This window comes from Oryctolagus cuniculus, chromosome 19 (assembly GCF_964237555.1).
Source record: "Oryctolagus cuniculus chromosome 19, mOryCun1.1, whole genome shotgun sequence".
Taxonomy (NCBI): Eukaryota; Metazoa; Chordata; class Mammalia; order Lagomorpha; family Leporidae; genus Oryctolagus; species Oryctolagus cuniculus.
The window spans coordinates 66,031,389-66,058,400 of NC_091450.1; the positions used below are offsets into that span (position 1 = coordinate 66,031,389).

At 44.6% G+C, this 27,012-nt stretch overlaps 1 protein-coding gene and 1 non-coding gene across 2 annotated transcripts in view; one reads left to right on the top strand and one right to left on the bottom strand.

Moving 5' to 3' along the window:
- The first annotated feature begins 3,830 nt into the window (after positions 1-3,830).
- The window catches only part of VKORC1L1 (vitamin K epoxide reductase complex subunit 1 like 1), a 77,235-nt gene continuing 54,053 nt past the window's right edge, over positions 3,831-27,012 (top strand). The window contains exon 1 of the mRNA XM_051836347.2: positions 3,831-4,174. Coding sequence (XP_051692307.1) covers positions 3,981-4,174 — 194 coding nt within the window. The 5' untranslated portion in view covers positions 3,831-3,980. The remainder of the gene's footprint in view (positions 4,175-27,012) is intronic.
- LOC127488210 (U6 spliceosomal RNA) lies at positions 24,275-24,382 on the bottom strand. The gene has a single exon (XR_007915754.1). It is a non-coding gene; the product is annotated as a U6 spliceosomal RNA (small nuclear RNA).

Here is a 27,012-nt window from a genome sequence, read left to right on the forward strand (position 1 = left end):
GCAAGTGTGGGAGAAGATCTTTGCAATAAATTTTTAAAGATTTTATTTATGTATTTGACAGGCAGAGTTACAGACAGTGAGAGAGACAGAGAGAAAGGTCTTCCTTCCATTGGTTCACTCCCCAAATGGCCACAACGGCCGGAGCTGCACCCATCTGAAGCCAGGAGCCAGGTGCTTCCTCCTGGTCTCCCATGCGGGTGCAGGACCCAAGCACTTGGGCCATCCTCCACTGCCTTCCCGGGCCACAGCAGAGAGCTGGCCTGGAAGAGGAGCAACCAAGACTAGAACCTGGTGCCCATATGGGATGCCGGCACCACAGGTGGAGGATTAACCAAGTGAGCCACAGCACTGGCCCAAATAAATAAATCTTTAAAAAACAAAACAAACAAATAATAAAAAAAGACACACATCTGACAAAGTATTTGTATCAGAATATAGAAAGACCTCTTAAACCAGATGATAGCTTAAATACCTGAGTCCCTGCCACTCACAGGAGAGAACTAGTTGGAGTTTCAGACTCCTGGCTTCAGCTTGGCCCACCGCCAGCTGTTGCGGGCTTTTGGGGAGTGAACCAATGGATAAAAAGCTCTTTGTGGGGCTGGCACTGTGGCATAGCAGGTGAAGCTGCTGTCTGTAGTGCTGGCATCCCATATGGCCACTGGTTCAAGTCTCAGCTGTTCCACTTCTGATCCAGCTCTCTGCTACGGCCTGGGAAAGCAGTAGAAGATGGCCCAAGTCCTTGGGCCCCTGTATCCGCGTGGAGACCTGGAGGAAACTCCTGGCTCCAGGCTTTGGATCTGCACAGCTCCAGCCGTTGAGGCCAACTGGGGAGTGAACCAGCAGATGCAGTACGCCACAGTGCTGGCCCTGGAAAGGTAATTTTGAAACCACAATGTGATCCCTCTATGGAGCCACCAAAATGTGGAAATTAAAAGCATGGACAATGCCAAGGGTTGCTGAAGAAGTGGAGTGATGGGGACTCCCATACATTGCTAGTTGGGGTTGAAAGTGTTATAGCCACTTTGGAAAAACTGGTAGTCTGGCCCTCATGGTGGTATCCCACTGGAATCTCATTTCAAGAGAGCCTGCTGCAAGGGGGGCTGGTTGGCCACCAGCCTGTAGCTGCTCCACCTGTGAGCCCACCACTGTGCTCCTGCTGAGGCATGCCAATGACTGAAAGGTTGGGGTACTAGATTCAGGCCACCCGGGCCTTGCATAGAGCTCCTATAATGCTCCTCAACAGCCTGACTGAGACTGTAGGGCTCTCACAGTTGTCAGGCTTGGGATTGCTTGAACAATTTGTCTCTAATATATATTCAGTAAAAGATTTTGTTCTTGGATATTTGTACTAAAACTTACTAAAATCCAAAGTCAAAGCACATATTAATTAGCAGGAAATTGCTCTGATATCTGCGGTCAAAGGGAACTGAAAGCCTTATTTCCCAATCCATTGTGCCCCCAAATAATGAATCCGACGTATTGCAACAAACTCCTCTTGTGGTCTTGTACTTTCCTTTACATTTGTTCCAACAGGACTGGATGTTTTGGGTATGCATGCCAGGAGACGACATGAAAAGGAAGTTGAGATCATTAGGGTTAACCTGAGCATGTTAGAAACCAAGGCGAGGTCGAATGTTATTATACACAGCCCTGGAACTGGAGAGAGTGGTAGAACGAGGCTGACTTGTGTGTTGCAGAACAGGCAGCAAAAATTCGGGCAGAGCAGTCACCCACAATTTCCAAACAATCAGTGAGTAGTATCTGCCACTCTAAAAAAAAAAAAACAAATGAAACCAAACCAAACCAACAAACAAAAAACCCAAAAGCCCTATATTCCCCTCTCTGGGAATTTGACCTGCAGGGCAGAGACAAATTGTTCAATTGATCTGTGGTCTGGAGGCTGTCCTTGTCTACTGTTGCTCCCTCCCTCTTCTATCCTTCACATTGTCCCTGGTAAGTCTCTTGCACATCCAATTCCACCTTGGCATCTGTTTCCTGGAGCAACTGAATCGACAAAGGCGGTCTTTACTAATACCATCTCATTCAGTCATTTTGCCCTGTATGTATTCCCAATAGAACTAAGCGCTTGTATCCACCCAAAGACATTTGAGGAGTGTTCATGGCAGCTTTTTCGTAATAGCTAAAAAACGGACCAAATGCCCATCAACAGAGTGGCTAAATAAAATGGTGTGGTCATTCATAGAATGGACGATTTACACAGTAATGCGGAATAATAATTGCTATGTGTAACAGGGCAGATAAACCTCACAGGCATAATGGTGAGCGAAAGAAGCCAATCGATCAATAATCTCATGCACTGAGTGAAGGAATCTAGCAGGAGGGAGTTGCAGGCTGGAGAGTCCACTTAGATTTAGAGTGGGGATCTTTTTGAGGACCATGGCCGACAGCCCTTAATCCCCTTCTCCGGGTGTTCACACCCTGTGCCCTGCTCATCCTTTGCCTCGGAGTGTGGGCTGGACCCAGGGACTATCTTCTAAGTAACAGAATCTGTAAAAGCGATGGGATGTCACTTGCAAGATTAATTATATTATCCAAAAATTGTAATCTCTCTCTCTCTCTCTCTCTCAAGCCTTGCCCTGGGGGAAGCCAGCTGCTTCTTAGGGAGAGGTACAAGTGGAGAAGAACTGATATCTGCAGCCAACAGCCAGAGAAGACCCGAGGCCTGCCAACAACAGCACAGGAGAGAGCTGGAAACACGATTCTCCAGCCTTGAGATGACAGCAGCTCCAGCTGTCAACCTGGCTGCAGCCACCAAGGAGACTTGGAGCCAGAGGACCCAGTGAAGCCGCACCCAGATCCCTAACCTTCGGAAACTGTGAGAACATTTTATCGTCTGTTTTAAGCTACAAAAGTTGGAGTGACTCGTTACCCAGCAGATAACTGCTACCAGGACATTGTTTATCACTCAAAATCACTACCTAAAGCTCCTGGAACTTGGAGAGCTGCATCCTGGGAAAAGCTGGCAGTGTCCAGGAACCGTGTGCTGATGATTAAACAGTGAGATGCACTTCCATGGGTTTTCCTTCCAGTTTTGACCACCAGGAAGCTCAGAAACAAATTTCTGACTTGGTTTTAGTAACTGGGCAGCCCCTGTGGTCTGCTGGTCTCCGTGTTCTTAACTCCTGGTTACTCTGTCTTGTCTTTCTCGTCTTTGTGATTTTTTAGTTTATTTGTTTTTCTACAGTATATGGATTATGGTAAGCAACCTCGAATTCAGCTTAGAAGCAAGGCATTCTTAAGTCACTTAAAATCTTTTTTTTTTTTTTAATTTAAAAACTAGTTCTGCACGTTAAAAACCCCACAAAGTTTTGCACATGTTTAACACAGGTGCCTGGAGGTGGTGCTGGGGACGATCAGGTCATGGGAACCTGGCTCTGTTGCTCCGGGCATCGGACGCGGTTAATTCAGATTGGGTCAGAAATATCAAGTGATAAGGACAAAAAAGGAAAAAGAGGATGGTAATTGATTGCCACCCCCCAGGAGGCGGGGCCCAGGGCTTGTCCAGTCACGCACTGTGGTGTCTGAAATAGATTCATCGCAACGGCCCCCGAAGGTCCTCCCGCTCCCCCGCGCCTTGCCACGCCCCTCCCGTCCCCTGGCCCCGCCCCTGCCCTCGGCCTCGCCCGCCACGCGCGCCGCACCGCCTCCGTCTCCGCCGGCAGCCGGGCCTTCCCGGCGGTTGCGCGCTCCGCCCCCTCCCTCCGCGCCCGCGCGCGCCTTCCCCGCCCTTCCCGATTCACTCCTTTCGGGGCGGTTGGGCCGCGCGCCTGTGGGGGCGGGGCCGGGAGGAGGCGACCGAGCCAATGGGGCGCGGCGGCGGCGGCGGCGGCGGTGGCGGCGGCGGCGGCGGTGGCGGCGGCGGCGGCGGCTGGGTCGGGCCCCGACGGGCGGCGGCGGCTGAGGTGGAGGCGGAGGGAGGCGGCGGCGGCGGCGGCGGCGGCGGAGGAGGAGGGGGGAAGATGGCGGCGCCCGTCCTGCTGAGAGTGTCGGTGCCGCGGTGGGAGCGGGTGGCCCGGTATGCAGTGTGCGCCGCCGGGATCCTGCTCTCCATCTACGCCTACCACGTGGAGCGGGAGAAGGAGCGGGACCCTGAGCACCGGGCCCTCTGTGACCTGGGGCCCTGGGTGAAGTGCTCCGCCGCCCTTACCTCCAGGTATCCCGGCTGAGGGGAGCGGGCCCGGAGCGGCCGAGCGGGGCGCGGGCGGCGGCTGGGGGTGGGGAGCGCTCGGCGGGAAGCTCGGGCCTGGGGGGCGGCGGGCACCGGGCCGCAGAGGGACCGACGGCGCTGGGACCCGGGCCGCAGTCGGGCCCGGGGGGCGGCGGCCCGGGGTCCGGCCCGGGGGCAGCGGGAGCGCAGGCCTGCGGGGCGGAGGCGGCGGGGCGGCGAGGCCGGCGAGGAGGGATGAGGTGGCAGAGTGCAGCGGGAGGCCGGAGCGGACCGGGAGCAGTCGGGCAGGCTGGGGCGCGAGGGTTGTGCCGAGGGTGGGTCCCAGCAGGCTTGACAGGTTTCCTGGTTCTCGCCCTGGGAGTCGGATCTGGGGTGTAGGACCCCCGTCCCGGCGAAGCTGTGAGGGCCGGTGTCCAGCCCTCGTCCCCCGGATCTCTGCAGCCCGAGGCTGCGTGGCCGGCGTGGGCTCCAGGGGGTTGCATTGCTCACTGTTTTCCCGGTGCGAGGACAGGTGTTTCCGTAGCCAGGCCTCTTTGTACTCTGTCGCGCTAAGGAGAATTTGCAGGACTTCTTGAGACGGTGACATTTGGGCAAACACGAATTTGACCCCACTCTGGAAGAAGATACCGGCATTTAACGTGTCTGATTTCTTGGATTCCCCCTGGTGTATTTCAGGGTGTCCAGGAAGGGTAAATGATCTGAGTTTGAATCCGGTTTAATTTGAGTAAGAGATGAGTGTGTTAAGCATAGTGGTAGTGTTTTAAGCTCAATTAGGGTGACTTTTAAACGTCGTTGATTAGCATAATTGGATACTCACAAAAGGTTAAAAATACACACTTTGCTAAGCTGGTTTCGCTAATTTTAGGGTTTTCGATGTTGTAATTGATCTGTCTTTTACATTTTATTTTAATGTATTGAATATTCGTAGGCAGGTTACTTTGGGGAAAAAACAGAAGTTTACATTTTAAAAGTGATTGTTTTTCATTTGAGAGAGGATCATTAAAAACATAGCAAAAGTGAAAAATGATTTCAAAACTCATGGATTATCATTTTAATGGAGACTGTTCTAATATTTTGATGTTTGTTAACACTACCCACACTTGAGCAGTTTCTTCCCTTGCTGTGATGGTAAATTGCTAGGTAGACAGACATGTATAGGTCATTAATTTATTTTGACCCACATATTGGTGGTAACATGAACAAGCTAGCATTGGAGTCTGTCTTGTTTCTGTTTGCAAACTTCAGGCTGCTGATCTTTTCCTGGCCCAGGTGCTTGATCTCATTTGCCCTTAAACCAAATTCTTATAACTTCTGAGTAGAACATACTTGCCATTGTGGATGCATTAAGCATTCTTTTTTTAAAAATGCATTTAAGATGTAATATCAGTTTATAATGAAAAATAGATCAGTGTGACAAAAAGCTCCCATTTGTTGTTGGTTCTTTTGGACCAAGTTAGAAAGACGTACTAGACCCTCTAGTAAGATACCTTTGAGAACCATTGCATGTATCTTATGCAAACATTTTAATGTTAATTTTAATTTTGGAAAGGATTTTTTACTTAAAAGTAGCTTGCACTCAGAAGGAGATGAATGAGTAAATGCATCATGAAAGGACTACGCCAGCAGCACATTTATTTCAGTGTGGAAAATCTAAGTAAGAAAACACCTTCGGAGGCTATACTGGTAATGAATTTAGGCAGAATTAGTACTGTTTCCGTTTTTTTTTTCTGGAAGCACATAGTGTATGAAAATTTAATGGACCTTTTTTTAAAAAAAGATTTATTTATTTATTGGAAAGTTGGAGTTACACAGAGAGAAGGAGAGGCAGAGAGAGAGAGAGGTCTTCCATCTGCTGGTTCACTCCCCAATTGGCTGCAACGGCCGGAGCTGCGCCGATCCGGACCCAGGAGCCAGAAGCTTCTTCCTGGTCTCCCACGCAAATGCAGGGGCCTAAGGGCTTGGGCCATCTTCTGCTTTATGGGCCTTTTGACATTTGGACAGGGAAAGAGTCTATTCAAGTTCTCAAAATTGGCTTTTCTTTGCAAAGCAGTGCTACCCTCCCAGGTGCATTAGGAGGAGGATGGGATGGAAGCGTAGTTTTGGGAAATGGGATGCTGGCATTGCAAGCCACGGCTTAACCTGCTCTGCCACCATGCTAGTGCCTTTAAATATAAATTTTAATATGTTGTGACTGGAACTGATACTTATGTAGCTTGTACATAAAATATTTTAAATTTGATGCCTTCTGAAGAATAGGTAAGAAATAAGACAAGCTAATAGGATGAGAAAATAACATATTTGGCATTTATAATATAAAATTATTTTCAAGAAATTTATCCAGCTTAATCATCCTGTTTGTAAACTACTTGTAAACTCATATATATGTATATGAGTATATATATATGTATAATATATTTGTATAAGTACATTTTTTTTTTTTTTTTTTTTTTTTTTTTTAATTTTTGACAGGCAGAGTGGACAGTGAGAGAGAGAGACAGAGAGAGAAAGGTCTTCCTTTGCCGTTGGTTCACCCTCCAATGGCCGCCGCTGCAGCCGGCGCACCGCGCTGATCCGATGGCAGGAGCCAGGAGCCAGGTGCTTTTCCTGGTCTCCCATGGGGTGCAGGGCCCAAGCACCTGGGCCATCCTCCACTGCACTCCCTGGCCATAGCAGAGAGCTGGCCTGGAAGAGGGGCAACCGGGACAGAATCCGGCGCCCCGACCGGGACTAGAACCCGGTGTGCCGGCGCCGCAAGTATAAGTACATATTTTAATGGAGAATTGGAAGTTAAAGTGTTGTCAGTCTGATTTAAGACTAATTTTCTTTTGGAAGTGGCTAGAATAAATAAAAAGTTTATTTTGCCAAAGTGAAAAAGACTTCAAGTAGGAGCAGGTTGTTGGAGACCTCAAGTTAGTTCCTTTTGTTTGAATCTTGATTGCCATGTAGCAGTAGTATTCAGAGATGTGATTATTTTGGGAAAAGAAAGTGAGCCCAAGTTTGAGTTAGTAGAATTGGAAGTAAAGAATTAAAGAAGTCAACAAACTAAAAAGACCCTGAGGGAAAGTCCTCTTCTAGGATCCAGTGTTAACACACAGGATTTTTGGATTGCTTAAACTCACTTTATTCTCATTTCTCAATCCTTAAATTTCCTAATCCAGATAGAAATAAAGTAGGGATTAATGAGAGAATCTTGAGGAGGGCCAGTGTCTGTGTGTAAAGTTCTCTGATATTTTGGGAGCATAATTATGTAAGGGAGTGGTTCTAGAGTTTTGGATTTCAAAAGAAGTGAGTATTTCCCCCAGAAAATTGAGAAAGTGCATTAGAATTGGCACATTTTAAAATTTTACTAAGTACAGCCAGTAAAAATAAGAGCAGTAATTCACATCACTGTCTACTTCTATGGTCACTTCATTTTGAAAAAAGATATTTTAAGTAAAAAATTTGGTAGAGCAGCAGAATCTCAGGATAAAAGACCTTTAAATGAATCATTTAGCTTTTTGAAAAGTTTACTTGCTTGTTCCTATGTTTCCTCATTTTTATGTAAATTGGTGTAAAGCTCCACTACAAACCTATGCCAGCCTGCCAGTTGACATTCAGTAAGCACCCTTGCTCCTTCGGTTTGGTACCAAGGGATCTGGGGGGGCTCCTGGCTCGGTCACTTGTGGCCTCAAGTTAGGAACTTATCTTCCTTGAGCCTGTTTCTTTTGTTAAATAGGGATATCGAGACCTATTTTGCCAGTTGAGTGTTAGAATCAAATATGATACATGTATATACCTAAAAACAGTATATATTCAGTGATAGCTGTGATTGATTGAAGGTGTTACTTTATTTTTTTTTTCTATTTGCAGTTTCTGACAATAAATGCCCTTAAATAGACCAAGTTTCTTGTCTTCTGTTTGGTTTATATGTTTAAAGTTATTTTAGTTTTTATTTTGTTAATTACTTTATGACTGACATATAAAGGCTTAAAGTCATTTAAAATCATTTTAGAAACAAAATCACACGCAGAATATTCTTTATAGGTGCTTTCTGTAAATTGCATTAGACTCTGAGAAGGGTTTCTTGAAAGAATGATAGGCTTGGCCTGTGCCACGGCTCACTAGGCTAATCCTCCACCTGCGGGGCCGGCACACCAGGTTCTAGTCCCTGTCAGGGCGCCGGATTCTGTCCCGGTTGTCCCTCTTCCAGGCCAGCTCTCTGCTGTGGCCAGGGAGTGCAGTGGAGGATGGCCCAAGTCCTTGGGCCCTGCACCCGCATGGGAGACCAGGAGAAGCACCTGGCTCCTGGCTTCGGATCAGCATGGTGCACCAGCCGCAGCGGCCATTGGAGGGTGAACCAACGGCAAAGGAAGACCTTTCTTTTCCCTCTCTCTCTCTCTCTCTCTCTCTCACTATCCACTCTGCCTGTGAAAAAATAATAATAATAAAAAATAATGATAGGCTTAATAATTCTATAGTTCTTAAGACCGTACAAACAGTGTTTGAAAATCATCAGTCCCTAAAAGTTGCCTTGTTTTACAAAATGTTGGACTAGTACTTCTCTCATATCCCTTTTTTTTTAAATCATCTATTTACATCCCATTCCCCACTGAGATAAAGTTTTAGAATTAGAACAGAACCTAGAAAGGCTTACTGCCCCTCTCTTTATGCAGTTGAGATTCCAGGGCTGAGTGACTTGCCCAGGGTAACACAGGTGGTAGCAGATTGAGACTTGGCTCCCAGAGTACTTGTTAAATTACATTCTTGTATAGGTCATGCATTTCCTTTTCAGAGTTGAAAGATAACAGCATTTACAGTGAAAAGTCTCCTTTCGTATCCCTCCTCCAAACATACACTTCTCCCCTTCCATAGGCAGCCTTGAAGCTTTCCAGTGCCTTGTTGTGCATATACAAGTATAAATATGACCAAAGTATCCCCACCGTTTTTTAAAAAAATATTTATTTTATTTTATTATTTGAAAATCAGAGTTAGAGAGAGATCTTGCATCTGCTGGTTCACTCCCCAGATGGCCACAATGGACAGGCCAAAGCCAGGAGAGTTTCTTCTAGGTCTCCTACCTTCCACTGCTTTTTCTCAGGCCTTTAGAAGGGGAGCTGGATCGGCAGTGGAGCAGCCAAAACATGACCACGAGCAGCCATAACACTATCTTATGGGATGCTGACATCACAAGCGGCTGTGTTACCTGCTAAGCCACAATGCCACCCTTCCTTGACTGGTTTTTAAACATGAAGGCACATTATACATTCTAATCTGAATCCTGCTTTTTCCTTAGCATTCTTGTCATCACCACACAACTTTTAAGTGCTCATTTATATTTAGTGAAATGTTAGTAACTGCTAGTGTGCAAAGGAAAGTTTGTTCCAGTAGGTGTTTTGTTTTTTTTTTTTTTTTGGACAGGCAGAGTTAGACATTGAGAGAGTGAGAGAGAGAGACAAAGGTCTTCCTTCCGTTGGTTTACCCCTCATATGGCTGCCAGGAGCCAGGCGCTTCCTCCTGGTCTCCCATGTGGGTGCAGGGCCCCAAGCACTTGGGCCATCCTCCACTGCCTTCCCGGGCCACAGCAGAGAGCTGGACTGGAAGAGGAGCAACTGGGACTAGAACCTGGCACCCAAATGAGATGCCGGCGCTGCATGCGGAGGATTAACCAAGTGAGCCATGGTGCCGGCCCCCAGTAGTTTTGAGTAAGGTGAATTTAGGAGTAAAGTATAGATTTCTAATGTTACCATGCATAGAAATTTCAGAAGCAGTAGGAACTCAGAGTGTAAGAGGAATAGGTCTCACAAAGAGATGAATCTGAACAGTCATGCTTTAGAGATGACTTCATTGGCCTGCGCCATGGCTCACTTGGTTAATCCTCCGCCTGCGGTGCCGGTATCCCATATGGGTGCCGGGTTCTAGTCCCGGTTGCTCCTCTTCCAGTCCAGCTCTCTGCTGTGGCCCAGGAAGGCAGTGGAGGATGGCCCAGGTCCTTGGGTCCCTGCACCTGCATGGGACACCAGGAGGAAGCACCTGGCTCCTGGCTTCGGATCAGCACAGCGCTGGCTGTAGTGGCCATTTGGGGGAGTGAACCAACGGAGGAAGACCTTTCTCTCTGTCTCTCTCTCTCTCTAACTCTGCCTGTCAAAAATAAAAATAAAAAAGAGAGAGACGTTCATACTTATAGGTAATACTTGCTAGCAGTGTTCTAAGTGCTGTACATGTATTATTTAATTTCAGAGAAGCCCTGTAAGGGAGGTAACTATTATCACCATTTACAGATGAGAAAATTGAGGCACACACAGAATGTAAATGAAACTTGATCCAAATAGAGTTCTGAATTTAACCCAGGCAATTTGGCTCAAGAATATAAACTCTTTACTACTACTTTATTTATTTATTTTTAAAGTAAGGGAAAGTCTTTTTTTATTTTTTTTTAAGATTTATTTTATTTACTTGAAAGACAGTTACAAAGAAAGAAGGAGAGGTAGAGATAGATAGAACTTGCAGCTGCTGGTTCACTCCTCAAATGGCAGCAACTGCCAGGATGCGGCCAGACTGAAGCCAGGAGCCAGGAGCTTCATCTGGGTCTCCCACATGGGTGTAGGGGCCCAAAGACTTAGGCCATCCTCCACTGCTTTTCCAGGCACATTAGCAAGGAGCTGGATTGGAAGAGGAGCAGTGAGGACATGAACCGGCTCCCGTATTGGATGCTGGCGCTGCAGGCAGTGGCTTTGCCCGCTGCGCCACAATGTCCGGCCCCTACTACTACTTTAAATTACATTTAGTTCTATTGTTGATAAAGTGATACCTGTATTGGCCAAAAGTTTTGAAAGTTATGCAAACTGGTGCTATTTTTCACATATGTATGATAGGAATATCCAGGAATAGTATTATAACTTTACTTATTTAGAGCAGTCTTGTTGGAAAACAAGACATTACTATGGAAGGCGTGATATTCAAGAAATAAGTTCCTGGAGTGTTGGGATTCTAAGCCTAAAACCTGTTGGAGACCTGGCATTTGTCACACCCAGTTTGATAACAGATAGGCAGTGAGGTAAGCTATCAGGAAGACTTAATTAGGTTTGCCTAGGGAGGAAAGATAAAGTAGAGGGTTAAGTTAATTTGGATCTGTGCTAGGTGGAGGTAGTTCTTTTGGAGGGAGCTATTGAGTCTTGTTGACCTACTGCACAGAGAGACAGGAGATTGGGCCTGGGGTGTGGTGCTGGCTAAATCACTAGGCAGAACTAGGATTTGGAGGGATGATTTCTTCAGTGATGAGGAAGAACTCTAGGGAACAGCATGAGTAAAGGCGTGAAAAGGTAGAAAACTGGCATTTAGGAGACAATAGTCACTGAAGTCAGATCACTGGGGGAGGTTGGGAGAAGGGCACTTGGGACCTCCTGGTGCTCTTTTTTTCCTTACAGATTCTTGTGTTTTATAGATACTTATAATAATTTTAAGATGAAAAGTAAAAAAAAAAACAGTAAGGTGATTTCATAGAAGTTGAAAATACAATGGAGGTTAGCAGAAGCTGGGGAGGGAAGGAAAAAGGAAGGACGGGGAAGGTTGATTAACACAGGTTAATCAACTGGGTGGGAGTCAGAAGGGTGGCTATAGATCATGCATTGTATATTTATTTATTTATTTTTTTATTTGACAGGTAGAGATATAGACAGTGAGAGAGAGAGAGAGACAGAAAGGTCTTCCTTCTGTTGGTTCACTCCCCAAATGGCCACTACAGCTGGCGCTGTGCCGATCCAAAGCTAGGAGCCAGGAGCGTCTTCCTGGTCTCCCATGCGGGTGCAGGGGCCCAAGCACTTGGGCCATCCTCCACTGCCCTCCTGGGCCACAGCAGAGAGCTGGACTGGAAGAGGGGCAACCGGGACTAGAACCCAGCGCCCATATGGGATGCCGGTGCTGCAGGCAGAGGATTAACCAAGTGAGCCATGGCGCCGGCCCTGTATATTTATTTAAATAAGCAAACCAGAAGATAGGATTTGGGGTGTTTTCAACATAAAAATTTAGAATTTGAAGAGATACATGTTTTTACTCTGGACATTATACAATATATGTGTATGTCAAAACCTTATCCCATAAATATGTACAATTTTATATGTTAACATCTAAAAAGTAAGTAAATATCTATCACAATAAAAGAAGCAAAAAGCAATGTATTTAGAATATTTGGATGAAAATAAGCAAAAGCAAGAAAATTTAGGTAATCTGTAATGGCAACTCGTAGAATAACTATCACTGAATAGTTTCTCATTTATTTTGTGCATATGTTTGAAACATTTTTTAATTAATTAATTTTTTAAAGATTTATTTATTTTATTTGAAAGGCAGAGTTATAGAGAGGCAGAGAGAGAGAGAGAGAGAGAGAGAGAGAGAGGTCTTCCATCTGCTGGTTCACGCCCCAAATAGCAGCAACATCCTGAGCTGGGCCCATCTCTTCCGGGTCTCCCACATAGGTAGCAGGGACCTAATAGCCTTGTGCTGTCTTCTGCTGCTTTCCCAGCCATTAGCAGGTAGCTGGATGAGTGGAGCAGCCAGGACACAAATCAGCACGTGTGGAATGCTGGCCTTATGGGTGGCAGCTTTACCTGCTACATCACAACACCAGCCCCATACTTTGAATTGTTAAAAATGCTATTAGTTTATAAGACTTTTGCTTTATATTGGCACTAAAATTTGGGATAGTGCTTGTTTGTATGAAATTATATAAGCAAAATTCAGCACTGTATAGAATTCTCACTGAATTATGAAACAACTTATTGACTGCCTTATGCATGTATCTTGAGGTAATGATTAGTATATATTTTGAGATTTTTTAAAAAAAAATGTGTGATTACCAGTTATTCACATTCCTTAATATTATTATAGATTTAACTTGGAAATGTTCTAACTTTTAGGCTTCTGGACATGTGTAATTAAATACTTAGATAGCATTAATATACTGTTTTTTTTTTTAAAAAAAACATAAGCACCTTTATCATTGTTAATTGATCATCTTTGTGAATCAGGTTTTTCCTGATAACTGCAATCAAAGCAAAACAAATTTGACATAAGACTGCTGCAGTTATCCTTAATTTAAACTGTGTTTGCCAGAAGGACTTTATTCTCATAAATGTCATAAATTTGAGTTTTAAAAGATAATAATGAGGGGCCGGCACTGTGGCTTAGCGGGTAAAGCCGCCACCTGCCAGCATCCCATATGGGTGCCTGTTCGAGTCTCAACTGCTCCACTTCTTATCCAGCTCTCTGCTGTGGCCTGGGAAAGCAATGGAAGATGACTGAAATCCTTGGGCCCCCATACCCGTGTGGGAGACCCCGAGGAAGCTCCTGGCTCCTGGCTTTGGATCAGCACAGCTCCAGCCGTTGCGGCCACTTGGGGAGTGAACCAGCAGATGGAAGACCTCTCTCTCTGCCTCTCCTCTCTGTGTGTAACTTTCAAATAAATAAATCTTAAAAGATAATAATGGGGGGCTGGTGCTGTGGTGTAGTGGGCTAAGTCTCTGCCTGTGGTGCTGGCATCCTATATAGGCGCTGGTTCTAGTCCCAGCTGTTCCTCTTCTGATTCAGCTCTCTGCTATGGCCTGGGAAAGCAGTAGAAGATAGCCCAAGTGCTTGGGCCCCTGTACCCACGTGGGAGACCCAGAAGAAGATCCTGGCTTCTGGCTTCGGATGAGCCCAGCTCTGACCATTGTAGCCATCTGGGTAATGAACCAGCGGATGGAAGATCTTTCTCTCTCTGTAACTCTACCTCTCAAATAAATAAATGAAAATCTTTAAAGAGATACTAATGGAATAAAATACTGCTTTAATCTGTTTCTCATATTGTAAAAATCTACTAAGATTTCATTTAGAAAAAAATTATTTTACGAAAGAATTATGATTTTTTTTTTTTTTTTGATAGGCAGAGTGGACAGTGAGAGAGAGAGGCAGAGAGGAAGGTCTTCCTTTTGCCGTTGGTTCACTCTCCAATAGCCGCTGCGGCCGGCGCACCACGCTGATCTGATGGCAGGAGCCAGGTACTTATCCTGGTCTCCCATGGGGTGCAGGGCCCAAGCACCTGGGCCATCCTCCACTGCACTCCCTGGCCACAGCAGAGAGCTGGCCTGGAAGAGGAGCAACCGGGACAGAATCTGGCGCCCCGACTGGGACTAGAACCGGAGTGCCGGCGCCGCAAGGCGGAGGATTTAGTGTAGTGAGCTGAGGCGCCAGCCTAATTATGATTTCTAAAGTTACTTTTTTTTTCATGTCTAATTAGGATACCCCTAGTTAAATGACACTTTTGTTGCTGTCTTGTGATTATTGATCTTTTTAAAAACACTGTGTTTGAGAACCAAATAGTGGAAAAATCTATGACAAAATAAGGAATTAGAATGGATGATGCACTTGACTGCACTGTGTTTGCAGAGTTGATTTGTGCACTCTGTGCTGGTAGTGAAGATGGCAGACTCTGAAGCAGGTGTGGAGACTGTCCTGGGACCCCACAGTCTCTACAAACCCGCAAAATTGCTTGGTCTGACTCTGCCAGGGCAACTGCAGGCAGGACTTGAAATTTGATAAACCTATAGCAGGCTGGTTTTTAAGTTGATAATTTTGTATGGCCTGTGAGTGATGTTATAAATGTCCAAGTGGCCCTTAGCAGAAAATGGTCATTGGGGCCATCTGGGGAGTGAACCAGTGGATGGAAGACCTATGTCTCTGTCTCTCCCTCTCTCTGTAACTCTGTCTCACTAAAAAAATAAATAAAAAATCTTAAGAAAAAAAGAAAATATATATTTTTTTTGCCAGGCAGAGTTAGACAGTAAGAGAGAGACACACAGAGAGTTATAGACAGTGAGAGACAGAGAGAAAGGTTCTGTTTCTTCCGTTGGTTCACTCTCCTAATGGCCGCTATGGCCGACGCTGCACCGATCCAAAGCCAGGAGCCGGGTATTTCCTCCCAGTCTCCCATGCGGGTGCAGGGACCCAAGCATTTGGGCCATCCTCCGCTGCCCTCCTGGGCCACAGCAGAGAGCTGGACTGGAAGAGGAGCCACCGGGACTAGAACCCAGAGAGCCAGTGCTGCAGGTGGAGGATTAGCCAAGTGAGCCACAGCGCCAGCCGAAAATAGGTGTTTTATATGTATATTATATATATTTTATACACACACATACACAAAGAGATTAACTACTTTGATATCTAAAAAGTCTTACTAACCTGTAAGAACAAAATGCAGATACCCAGAAAGGAAAAGGTGGGTAAAGGGGGTGGGCATTTTGGCACGGTGGGTTAAGCTGGTTACAACCCCTGCATCACATATTGTATGGTTTGAGTCTTGGCTGCTCTGTTTTCAATCCAGCTTCCTGCCAATGCCTCCTAGAAGGAGACCTAGATGGAGTTCTGGGCTCCTGGCTTCAGCCCTGGCTGATGAGGGCAATCTGGGGAGTGAACCAGTGGATGAAGGTCCGACTCTCTTTATGCATTTAATATAAATTTTAAAAATGTATTTTTTTATTTGGAAGTCTGAACTACAGAGAGATTTTCCATTTGCTGGTTCACTCCTCAAGTGGATGCAACAGCTGGGCCTGAGCCAGGCTGTAGCCAGTAGCTAGGAGTTTCATCTGGGTTTCCCACGTGGGTGCCAGGACCCCACACACCTGGACTATCTTCTTCTGCTTTTCCTAGGCCTTTAGCAGGGAGTTGGGTTGGAAGTAAAGCAGCCAGGACGTGAACTGGCGCCCATAAGGGATGCTGGCATCTCTGGTGCCAGCTTTACCCACTATGCCACAATTCCAGCCCCATGGAATTTGCTTTGTATCTAGTGTGAGGTAGAGACCTAACTTGACTTTTTCTGAATGAGTAGGCTTTTCCGTAATTCCATTTATTAACTTGTTCATACTTGAAATGCCACAAGACTTTACTGTGTATCTGAGGTGGCTTTCTGGATTCTCAGTTCTGTTCTACTGATAATGTCTGTCAGTATATATTCCATTCCTGCAGTCCCCTACTCCTCCCTGGCTTTATATAGTAAGTTTGATATCTGATAGGGCAAATCTGCTTATTTTGAAAATTTTCTTAACTATTTTGATAAGCTCTAAAAAAATCCTATTGAGATTTCGATTTGAACTGCACTGAATTTATAGAGGAATGTGGGAAGGAGTCAGTCAATCTTCACTTACAAATCTTCTCATCAAGGAACATACTGTATCTTTCTATTTTACAGTTGCTTACCAGATACCATTTTAACTGAGATGCCCATTGTGGTTTGATTTTGGTTAAGACAGATGTTTTGAAAAGATAGCATTAGAGTAAATTAGTTGGTTGAAAAGACTCATAATCTATCCCCACTTTTATTTCTCTGTTCTCTTCTAATTTGGGACCTAAAGAGATTTTTATCATGGTACACAGTGTATCTATACACTCAGGCTCTTATAATTGGCACTGTATCATCATCTTTCTCTCTCTTACTGTCATTAATTTAATGATTAGGGATTATCAATTTAACAATTCTTATCTTATTGTAGGACATGAAGGATAGTATAAATTAATATGCTTTTACTCTTGTTTAATTTAAAAAAGTTCCAGGAGGAATTGTTTTATTCTTTTGAAAAAAAAAATGTCCTTTTGTTAGTACTTATTTGATGTGTAAAATTTGTACAGAATTGCAGTATATGAAGAAAAAAATGACCCTCTAAAAGTGAGAATATTGTTTTACAAACTTTCATTCAAGTACCTCCTACATGCTTTGCCATATATTTGTATCATCTGCACCATTAATTTGTAACAGTTTAAAATTTACATAAAAAACCCAGAAACACTTCTTTGTAAGAACTGTGAAAGCTGATTGTTGTGCCAGTTGTTTTTTCTAATGCATATTAAATAAATACATAACTGTTCTTTCCAAAGTACACGTACTTTATGAAATACTGGCATAGTAAATAGAAATGAGGTTCTGAAATCAAGGTTTCATGGTTTTAAATCCCAGTTCTTTTGTACCCTGTTTGACATTGGGCAGATTACCCAAGTATCTGCTTCAGTTTTCTCATTTGTTAAATGAGGTTAGTGTGCCACCTCCCTTGTAAGATTATTGTAAAATTAAATAGTGTGTACAAACAGCACAGCCTTAGCACATAAGTATTGAGCAAATTTTAGCTGTTATTAAATCTAATAGGTTAAGTACCTTGGTTCTCCTTCAAAATACACAAGTATTTATATTTTTTGTTTGTTTTTAAAACTATATTTTTATTTACATGAAAAACAGAGACAAAGAGCTCTTCCATCTGTTGGTTCACTACAACAGTTGGGGCTGGGGCAAGCTGAAGCTGGCAGCCTAGAACTCAATCCGGGTCTCCCATATGGGTGGCAGGAACTCAAGTGCTTGCGCCATCACCCTCTTGCTCTCAGGGTACACATTAGCAGGAAACTAGAATCCAAAGCAGAGCTGGGACTTGGAACCCAGGCATTCTGATAAGGATTTGGACATCTCAGATGGTGGCAGTGGCTGCTGCTGTTTCTTCCTCCTTCTTACTTTTTTTTTTTTTTTTTAAGATTTTATTTATTTATTTGAAAGGGAGAGGAGAGAGAGACATCTTCCATTGGCTGGTTTACTCCTCCAAATGGTTACTACGGCTAAGGCTGGAGTAGGCCCAAGGTAGGAGCCTGGCACTCCATCTGGGCCTCACACATGGGTGGCAGGGGCCCAAGCACTTGGTCCATCCTCCACTGCTTTCTCTGGTGCTTTAGCAGGGAGTTGAATCTGAAGTGGAGCAGCTGGGACTTGAATCTGCACCTGTTTGAAATGTTGTTGCAGGCAGCGTCTTAACCCACTGTGCCACAACATTGGCCTCCCAAATGGCTTCAACTGCTTCATCAAATGCCTTCGGCACAATTGTCTCATTTTTATAATGTTGTACTATTATTTATGAAACTAAGCCTTTGCAATTTTCTGTTTTCTCCTGTCATAAAAGAGAAAGCAGTGAATAACAGGTTTGGTTCCTAATATGTGTCATAGTATTTTCCTTCCAAAGGACTGCACTAACTGGCTGTGCTGTCAGCAGTACGTTGGCAAGTTGAGCGTTTATCACTAAGTGTGTGGGTTTTTTTTTTTTTTTCTTTAAGATTTGTTTATTTGTTTCAAAGGCAGAGCTAGAGAGAGAGAGAGAGAGAGAGATTGATTGATTGAGACTGAGACTCTGCAAATGGCCATAATGACTGGGGCTGGGCCAGGCCAAAGCCAGAAGCCTGGAACTCCATCTAGGTCTCCTACGTGGGTACAAGGGCAAGTACTTGGGCCATCTTTTGCTGCCTTCCCAGGTACTTGAACTGGTGTTCTTATGGGATGCCAGCATTGCAGGGGGCGGCTTAACTTGTTGCACCACAGTGCTTGTTTTATTTTAATTCACATTTTGTTATTTTCACTAATCCATGATGAACACATTAGATTCCATTTATAGTTTGTGCTACTTTCTGAGAGGTAGGTGAGAGAAAGGGAGGAAGGGAAAGAATGTGTATGTTTAAGGTTGTGATTTATGTGGTGCTAGAATTTAAGGAATTAGGATAATTTTATGATACTCTGTGTGGGATTCCAGAAGTGTCAGTCAGAATTCACTGCAATCCATAACTCCTGTTTTCAACTCTGTAGAGTCCTTGAGGGATAGATTTGTATTCAGTATTTATACTGTCAAACAGAAAACAAAACTATTTTACATTTTATTCTTAACTAGAATTTGGGCACCAAACTCCAGGATGGAAGACTGGAATGAGCCCAGCTGGTTCATGTGGAAAAGCTGTTCTTAAGAATCTGGTTAAGCTTAAGTTGTTTTCAAACTAAAGCAAGTTATGAGATGAATCTCCTCTAGTACCCCAGTTCTCAAACAGGACTAGATCTTCCACTGTGATGTTATCAAAGCCTGATTTAACGAGTTCCTATCAGTTGCCTGGGGCCATGTAACCAGAGAGAGCCCATTTGCCCTGGCTGACTGCTGATCTAGCCTTGGCCACCTGCCCTGGGCCTTTTCTGCCCAAGTAGTTGTTTTGGCCTGGGTTGTCCCTTGGAGAAGAGAAGCTGGCGAGGAGAGGGGGTTGGGGGTGGGTGTGGCTGAACCATCTCATACGACTCCAGTCACATGGAAGAAGCAGAAAAGTGAGCCTGCACCTGTGTGCTGACCTTTTAATCATGATTCTACCAAGTTGTACACAGATCCAATCAGTGTGCTCAGATCTGCCCCCTTCCTTCCTGAGAGTTGAGAAGACAGAAGGCCAAGAAGGACCTTAAATCCTTGCCTCAAAAGACAACACATAGCCCATCTCAGAAGTGTTGACTCTTTGGGCTGTTTCGTGTCTCAGGGCAGCTAGAAAGAGGTGGAGTAACAGCTGGCTTGCTGAGCAATACACACAGTCTGTATCCTCTCTCATCTTTCTAAATCCCTGCAGTGGATGACTGACTACTCATAAAACATTCTCTCTTCTTTAATGGTTCATGACATATTCTTCATTTTCTTCCTACAATGTGGTCCCTTCCTTTTTCCTGTACCTGAACATTAAATGTTGATGATCCATAGATCAGCACTATGCACTTCTGTCAGTCTTCTTTAATCACTTTGATGTCCAGGGCTTCACTTAGGGATAAATCCACAATTTTTTATCTCCAGCCCTGACTACTTTTTTTTTTTTTTTTTTTTTGACAGGCAGAGTGGACAGTGAGAGAGACAGAGAGAAAGGTCTTCCTTTGCCGTTGGTTCACCCTCCAATGGCCGCTGCGGCCGGCGCGCTGCGGCCGGCGCACCGCGCTGATCCGATGGCAGGAGCCAGGAGCCAGGTGCTTTTCCTGGTCTCCCATGGGGTGCAGGGCCCAAGCACCTGGGCCATCCTCCACTGCACTCCCTGGCCACAGCAGAGAGCTGGCCTGGAAGAGGGGCAACCGGGACAGAATCCGGCGCCCCAACCGGGACTAGAACCCGGTGTGCCGGCGCCGCTAGGCGGAGGATTAGCCTAGTGAGCCGCAGCGCCGGCCTTTTTTTTTTTTTTTTTTTTTTTTTTTCACAGGCAGATTTAGACAGAGAAAGGTTTTCCCTCCGTTGGTTCACCTGCCAAATGGCTGCTGTGGCCCGCCGCACTGCACCAATCTGAAGCCAGGAGCCAAGTGCTTCCTCCTGGTCTCCCATGCGGGTGCAGGGCCCAGGCACTTGGGCCATCCCCCACTTCACTCCTGGGCCACAGCAGAGAGCTAGACTGGAAGAGGAGCAACAGGACAGAACCAGCACCCCAACCGGGACTAGAACCCGGTGTGCTGGCGCCGCAGGCGGAGGATTAGCCTAGTGAGCCACGGCGCCGGCCCTGACTACTACTTTGAGCATTCTGTGTACTTATCTGATTGCCTACTGCACTTTCTAAAGCAGTGCCTCCAAAGTCCTTTAAATTCAACATGTCCAACATTTAATTTATATTCTTCCTCTGAAAATGCTTGTTGCACCACCACCCAAACAATTGTGTAAGTCAGAAACATCGACTTGTTTGTGATTTTTTTTTTTTAAAGATTTTGTTTATTTGAGAAGTAAAGTTACAGATAGTGAAAGGGAGAGACAGAGAGGTCTCCGATGGTTCACTCCCAAGATGGCTACAATGGCCAGGGCTGGGCCGATTTGAAGCCAGGAGCCAGGAACTTCTTTCATGTCTCCCACATGGGTGCAGGGCCCCAGGTGCTTGGGCCATCTTCTACTGTTTTCCCAGGCCATAGCAGAGAGCTGGATTGGAAGAGGAGCAGCCAGCGCCCATATGGGATGCTGGCGCTGCAGGTGGTGGATTAACCCACTGTGCCACAGTGCCGGTCCCTGTCTGTGGTTCTTGACACCCCACCACCACCCTAGTCTGATCAGTCACCAGGTTCAATTGTTTTGAACTTTTTTAAAACTATGAGCCATAAAACACATACATAAAAAACACCACCAAACAGTGCATCTTTTTTGTTAAAATTATAACAGCGGAACCCTTACAGCAGACCTTCAGGTGATTAAATAGGCCTTTGCTGGCACTCCAGAAAACCCTCCTTAAACTCCCTCTCAACCAACTATGCTCTCCTCCTCCTAAAAACTAACCTCTATCCTGACTTTCATGATCATCTTTTTCTTTCCTTTCTGGATAAGATTGCATCCAGACTTGATAGTTTATTTTGTTATAGATTTATTTATTTGAGAAAGAGAATGAGAATCCGTCTATTTTCCATCTGTTGGTTCACCCCTCAGATGGCTACAATGGCCATCTCTGGGCCAGGCTGAAACCAGGAGCTTCTTCTGGGTCTCCCACGTGGGTGGCAGGGGTTCAAGAACTTGGACCATCTTCTGCTGCTTTTCCCAGGCCCTTAGCAGGGAGCTGGATAGAAAGTGGACCAGCCGGCACAGGAACCCGCATCTGTGTTGGATGGTGGGGCATCATAGGCAGTGGCTTTACCAGTTATACCACAAAACCGGCTCCCAAACTTGATAGTTTAGTTTTGCCTGTTTCAACTTTATATAAATAGAAACCTTTGGTTTTTTTTTCACTTAGCTACTTTCAGTATTATTATTTTGTAAGATTTATTCATGTTTTATGGAGCTGTGGTATATTCGTTAGTTCCTGCTGAATAATTTCTATTGTATCAGGCTCATTCTTTTTGATGGACATTTAAGTTCTCAGTTTGTAGCAATTATTAACATTGTGTGTCTTTGATTTTATTTGATAATGCCAGGCTGTTTAGATTCCTTACCAACAATATATGAACATTCCTTATTCATCCCATTGCCAGACCTTGGAATTGTCAGTCTGTTGAATTTTATTAATCATACTGGTACCTATGTAATGGTTTTTTGTGTGTAACTGAGGTATAGCTTGTATGAAATAAAATGTAAAAAATCTTAAGTGGATAGCTTAAAAAATATGTGTAAAAATGCCTGTGTTAGTAACCACTATTCAGATAACTACATAAAATGTTTCCATCACCCAGAAAATTCTCTCATGATCTTTTCCAGTCAGAAACTTCTATTCTAACCACAGGGTCTTGGCATCTACACTTGTGAATTTGTTTTGTCTGTTTCTGAATTTCATGTAAATGGCTCATGTAGTTTGTACTTTTTTGTCTGTGACTTCTTTCTGTTTGGATAATGTATTTGCAATTCATCCAAAATGTTGGTTCTATCAGTTGTTCTTTTTTTCCTTTTTGGATGAGTTCTATTGTATGATTATAATTTATTTAATTATATTCTTATTGATGTTTCTAGTTTTGGCTATTGTGAAGCTACTATGAACATTCTCTTACAAATCTTTTTACATATATACTCATTTCTCTTTTTGAATGTACATATAACTATTCTAGGAGTGGATTTCTGGGTTTTAGAGTAGGTGAATGTTTATTTATTTATTTATTTTTGACTGGCAGAGTGGACAGTGAGAGAGAGAGACAGAGAGAAAGAAAGGCCGGCGCCGCGGCTCACTAGGCTAATCCTCCGCCTAGCGGCGCCGGCACACCAGATTCTGTCCCGGTTGCCCCTCTTCCAGGCCAGCTCTCTGCTGTGGCCCGGGAAGGCAGTGGAGGATGGCCCAAGTGCTTGGGCCCTGCACCCCATGGGAGACCAGGAAAAGCACCTGGCTCCTGGCTCCTGCCATCGGATCAGCGCGGTGTGCCGGCCGCGGCGGCCATTGGAGGGTGAACCAACGGCAAAGGAAGACCTTTCTCTCTGTCTCTCTCTCTCACTGTCCACTCTGCCTGTCAAAAAAACAAAACAAAAAAAAAAAAAAAGAAAAGAAAGAAAGAAAGGTAGGTCTTCCTTCCGTTGGTTCATCCCCCAAGTGGCCGCCTTGGCCGGCGCTGCGCCGATCCGGAGCCAGGAGCCAGGTGTTTCCTCTTGGTCTCCCATGTGGGTGCAGGGCCCAAGCACTTGGGCCATCCTCCACTGCCTTCCTGGACCACAGCAGAGAGCTGGACTGGAAGAGGAGCAACTGGGACAGAATCCGGCTGAAAGCAATTTTTTTAAAGATTTATTTATTTGTTTGAAAGTCAGAGTTATAGAGAGAGAAGGGGAGAGAGACCGGGACTAGAACCCAGGGTACTGGCACCGCAGGCAGAGGATTAGCCTAGTGAGCCGCGGCACCGGCCTAATGTTTATTTTAATAAAATCTGCAGAAGAGAAGGGGAGTGGTATATACTCCTCTTTGGTTTATTTTTCATTTCTCTGATTACTGATGAGGTTAAACAGCCTTTTGTATGTTTCTTGGACATTTGGATATATTTTCTTTGAAAGACTCATTAAAGTCTTGCCTATTTTTCTATTGGATGTCTTACAGTTTGTGAGTTGCGTGCACATGCGTGTGCGTACACACACACACACACACACACACACAGGATGAGCATTCCTAATTCCTAGTCTGAAGACCTGAAGTTATTCCTGATTTTGGAATTTAGAGCATTTCCTATTTTGGACTTTCAGTTTAGGGATGCTATTTTAACTGATAAAGTCTATGCAAGTATTCCAAAATTTGAAAAAAAAATTGAACTCTGAAACACTTCCAGTCCCAAACATTTCAGCTAAGGGATATTCAAACTGTGTATACACCACCCCTCATTTCGATATCTGTATTGCAGATATTTTTACTCGGTGATCTGCCTTGCTTTACTTTATTATTCTCTTAAAGGTATTGCTGGTTCCCCAACTGGCTGCAACGGCTGGAGCTGTGCCCATCCAAAGCCAGAAGCTTCCTCTGGGTCTCCCACGTGGGTGCAGGGGCTCAAAGATTTGGGCCATCTTCTGCTACTTTCCCAGGCCATAGCAGAGAGCTGGATTGGAAGTGGAGCAGCTGGGACTTGAACTGGCGCCCATATGGGATGCCGGCACTTGTAGGTGGCAGCTTTACCTGCTATGCCACGGTGCCAGCCCCAGGAGGTTTTTTTTTTAATTAAAGAAATTATTATTTTCTGTCATGTTACATAGTAAGATGTCCATCTTTGGCAATTTATTTATATAAGGTGAACAAATTTCATGTATTTTGTATGTACAGATTTAGGTGCATAGAGACACTTCCACTCTACCCTCCCTGCTGCTCATGCTCCCGCCTTCTTAATTCTTTCTTTTAAAGTAGTAAGAAGAAAAAAAATATCAACTCTTCACAAATTTGTGTGTCATCCTTGTGCAGGGGCTATGCTAATCGTCTCCTGTATTATTACAATTTTAGTATATGTGCTGCTGAAGTGAGCACAGGAATTCTTAGTGTAGTTAAATATATCACTCATTTATTTTTTAAAAAATATATTTGTTTATTTGAAAGGTGCAGAGACAGAGAAGGATCAGAAAAATCTTCCATCTACTGGTTCATTCCTCAAATACCCACAACAAGTTGGCCTGAGGCAGGCCAAAGCCAGGAGCCCAGAACTCAATCTGAGACTGTCACATGGGTGGCATGGAAACAAGTACTTTATCCATTACCTGCTGCCTCTCATTTGTACATTAGAAGGATTCTGGAATTGGAAGTGGAGCTGGGACTCAAACCCAGAGAGTCCAGTATGAGATGTGGGCTTCCAAAACAATGTCTCAATTGCTGAGCCAAATGTTGGCCCCAATTGTTTAATTAGGGATTTTTTTCCCTAGTGTGAACATATTCTATATATTTTTAGTAACATTCTGCTTTTCAACATTTAGATTAACAATCTATGGAAACTTTTTTTAAAAAATTAATTTTTGGGGCTGGAGCTATGGCATAACAGGTAAAGCCACCACCTGCAGTGCCATATAGTTCAAGTCCCAGCTGCTCCACTTCCTTTCCAGCTCTCTGCTATGGCCTGGAAAAGCAGTAGAAGATGGCCTGAGTCCTTGGGCCTCTGCACCTGTGTGGGAGACCCAGAAGCTGCTCCTGGCTATTGGCTCCTGGCTGGCACAGCTCCAGCTGTTGCAGCCATCTGGGGAGTGAACCAGCAAATGGATGACAGAGCTAGCTTGCTCTCTCTCGCTTGTTCTCTCTCTTTCTTTCTCTCTCTCTGCCTCTGCCTCTGTGTAACTTGGCTTTTCAAATAAATAAACCTTTAAAAAATTAATTTTCATGTTATTTGAAAGAGTGACATAGAGACATCTTTGAATCCCCAGATGCCTGCAATAGCAGAGGCTGGTTCAGACTGAAGCTAGAAGTCTGAAACTCAAATCTCATCTCCCATGAGTGGCTAGGACCCAAGTACTTGAGCTATTATCTGCTGCTTTCTAGACAGGATGCTGGACTCAAGCAAAGCTGAGACTCAAACTCAGGCACTTCAATGCGGGATACTGTGTCCCAGGTTTCTTAATCACTTTGCCAAATGCCTGCCCCTTGAATTCTTTATATTGGTATGAGATGGAGATTGATTATTTTTTAAGATTTATTTTATTTATTTGAAAGGCAGAGTTATAGAGTTTCACAGAGAGAGAGAGAGAGAGAGAGAGAGAGGGAGAGATAGAGATCTTCCATCCACTGGTTCACTCTCCAGATGACTGCACCAGCTGGGGCGTGTCGGGGCTAAGCTAAAGCCAGAAGCTTCTTCCGTATCTCCCATGTGGGTGCAGGAGCCCAGGGACTTGGGCCATCCTTTGCTGCTTTCCCAAGAGCATCAGTAGGGAGCTGGATCGGAAGTGGAGCAACCAGGACTCCATCCAGTGCCCAAATGGGATTCTGGATGCACCAATCCGAAGCCAGGAGCCAGGTGCTTCTCCTGGTCTCCCATGCAGGTGCAGGGCCCAAGCACTTGGGCCATCCTCCACTGCCTTCCCGGGCCACAGCAGAGAGCTGGACTGGAAGAGGAGCAACTGGGACAGAATCCGGCTGAAAGCATTTTTTTTTAAAAGATTTATTTATTTGTTTGAAAGTCAGAGTTACAGAGAGAGAAGGAGGGAAGGAGGGGGGAGGGAGGGAGAGAGAGAAAGAGATCTTCCATCCGTTGGTTCACTCCCCAGTTGGCTGCAACAGCTGGAGCTGTGCCAATCCAAAGCCAGGAGCTTCTTCTAGGTCTTCCACACAGGTGCAGGGGCCCAAGCACTTGGGCCATTTTCTACTGCTTTCCCAGGCCATAGCAGAGAGCTGGATGGGAAGTGGAGCAGCCAGGACCTGGGATGCTGGCACTGCAGGTGGCGGCTTTACCTGCTATGCCAAAGCTCCAGCCCCTAAAAGCATTTTTAATATATCAGATTGGCCAAGGTCAAAGATTGACTGACTGTTGGCTGAAGTGTAGGGAAATAGGTACTTAGGTACTTCTGTGTATTCATAGTATAATTCTACAGTAATGGAGAACAGTTTGATGGTATCCTTTAAAATCAAGATGCACATGCCTCAGTAGTAATATTCTCATACTGAGAAATAGAGCAACAAAATTTTAAAAATAAATCACAGTGCACATAATAAATAACATTGAGTGGAGGCGCTGGACACAAAAATATAGGTGCAGAAGCAGAATTATTCTGTGGTGTTAGATGTTAGTGTGATATTAATTTTGGGGGCATAAGAGGGACTTTGGCTTATAATGTGTTTCTTTATCTGGCTGCTGGTTAATTTGGCTTTGTTTACAGTAGGTAAATTCATCAAGGTATAAGCTTAGAATGTGTGTACTTTTCTGAGTGTGTGCTCTACAGTTGTATCTTGATATCTGTAACAGATTGGTTTTAGGATCTCCTATGACTGTCAAGACCAGCATATGCTCAAGTCCCTTATATAAAGTGGTGTAACATTGTCATATAACCTGTGTACTTCTTCCTGTATACAGTAAATCATCTCTTGATTTCTCATAATACCTAGTACTATGTAATTATGTAAATTATTTTTACTGTATTGCTTAGAGAATATGAAAAATTGTACACATTCAGTTCAGGCAT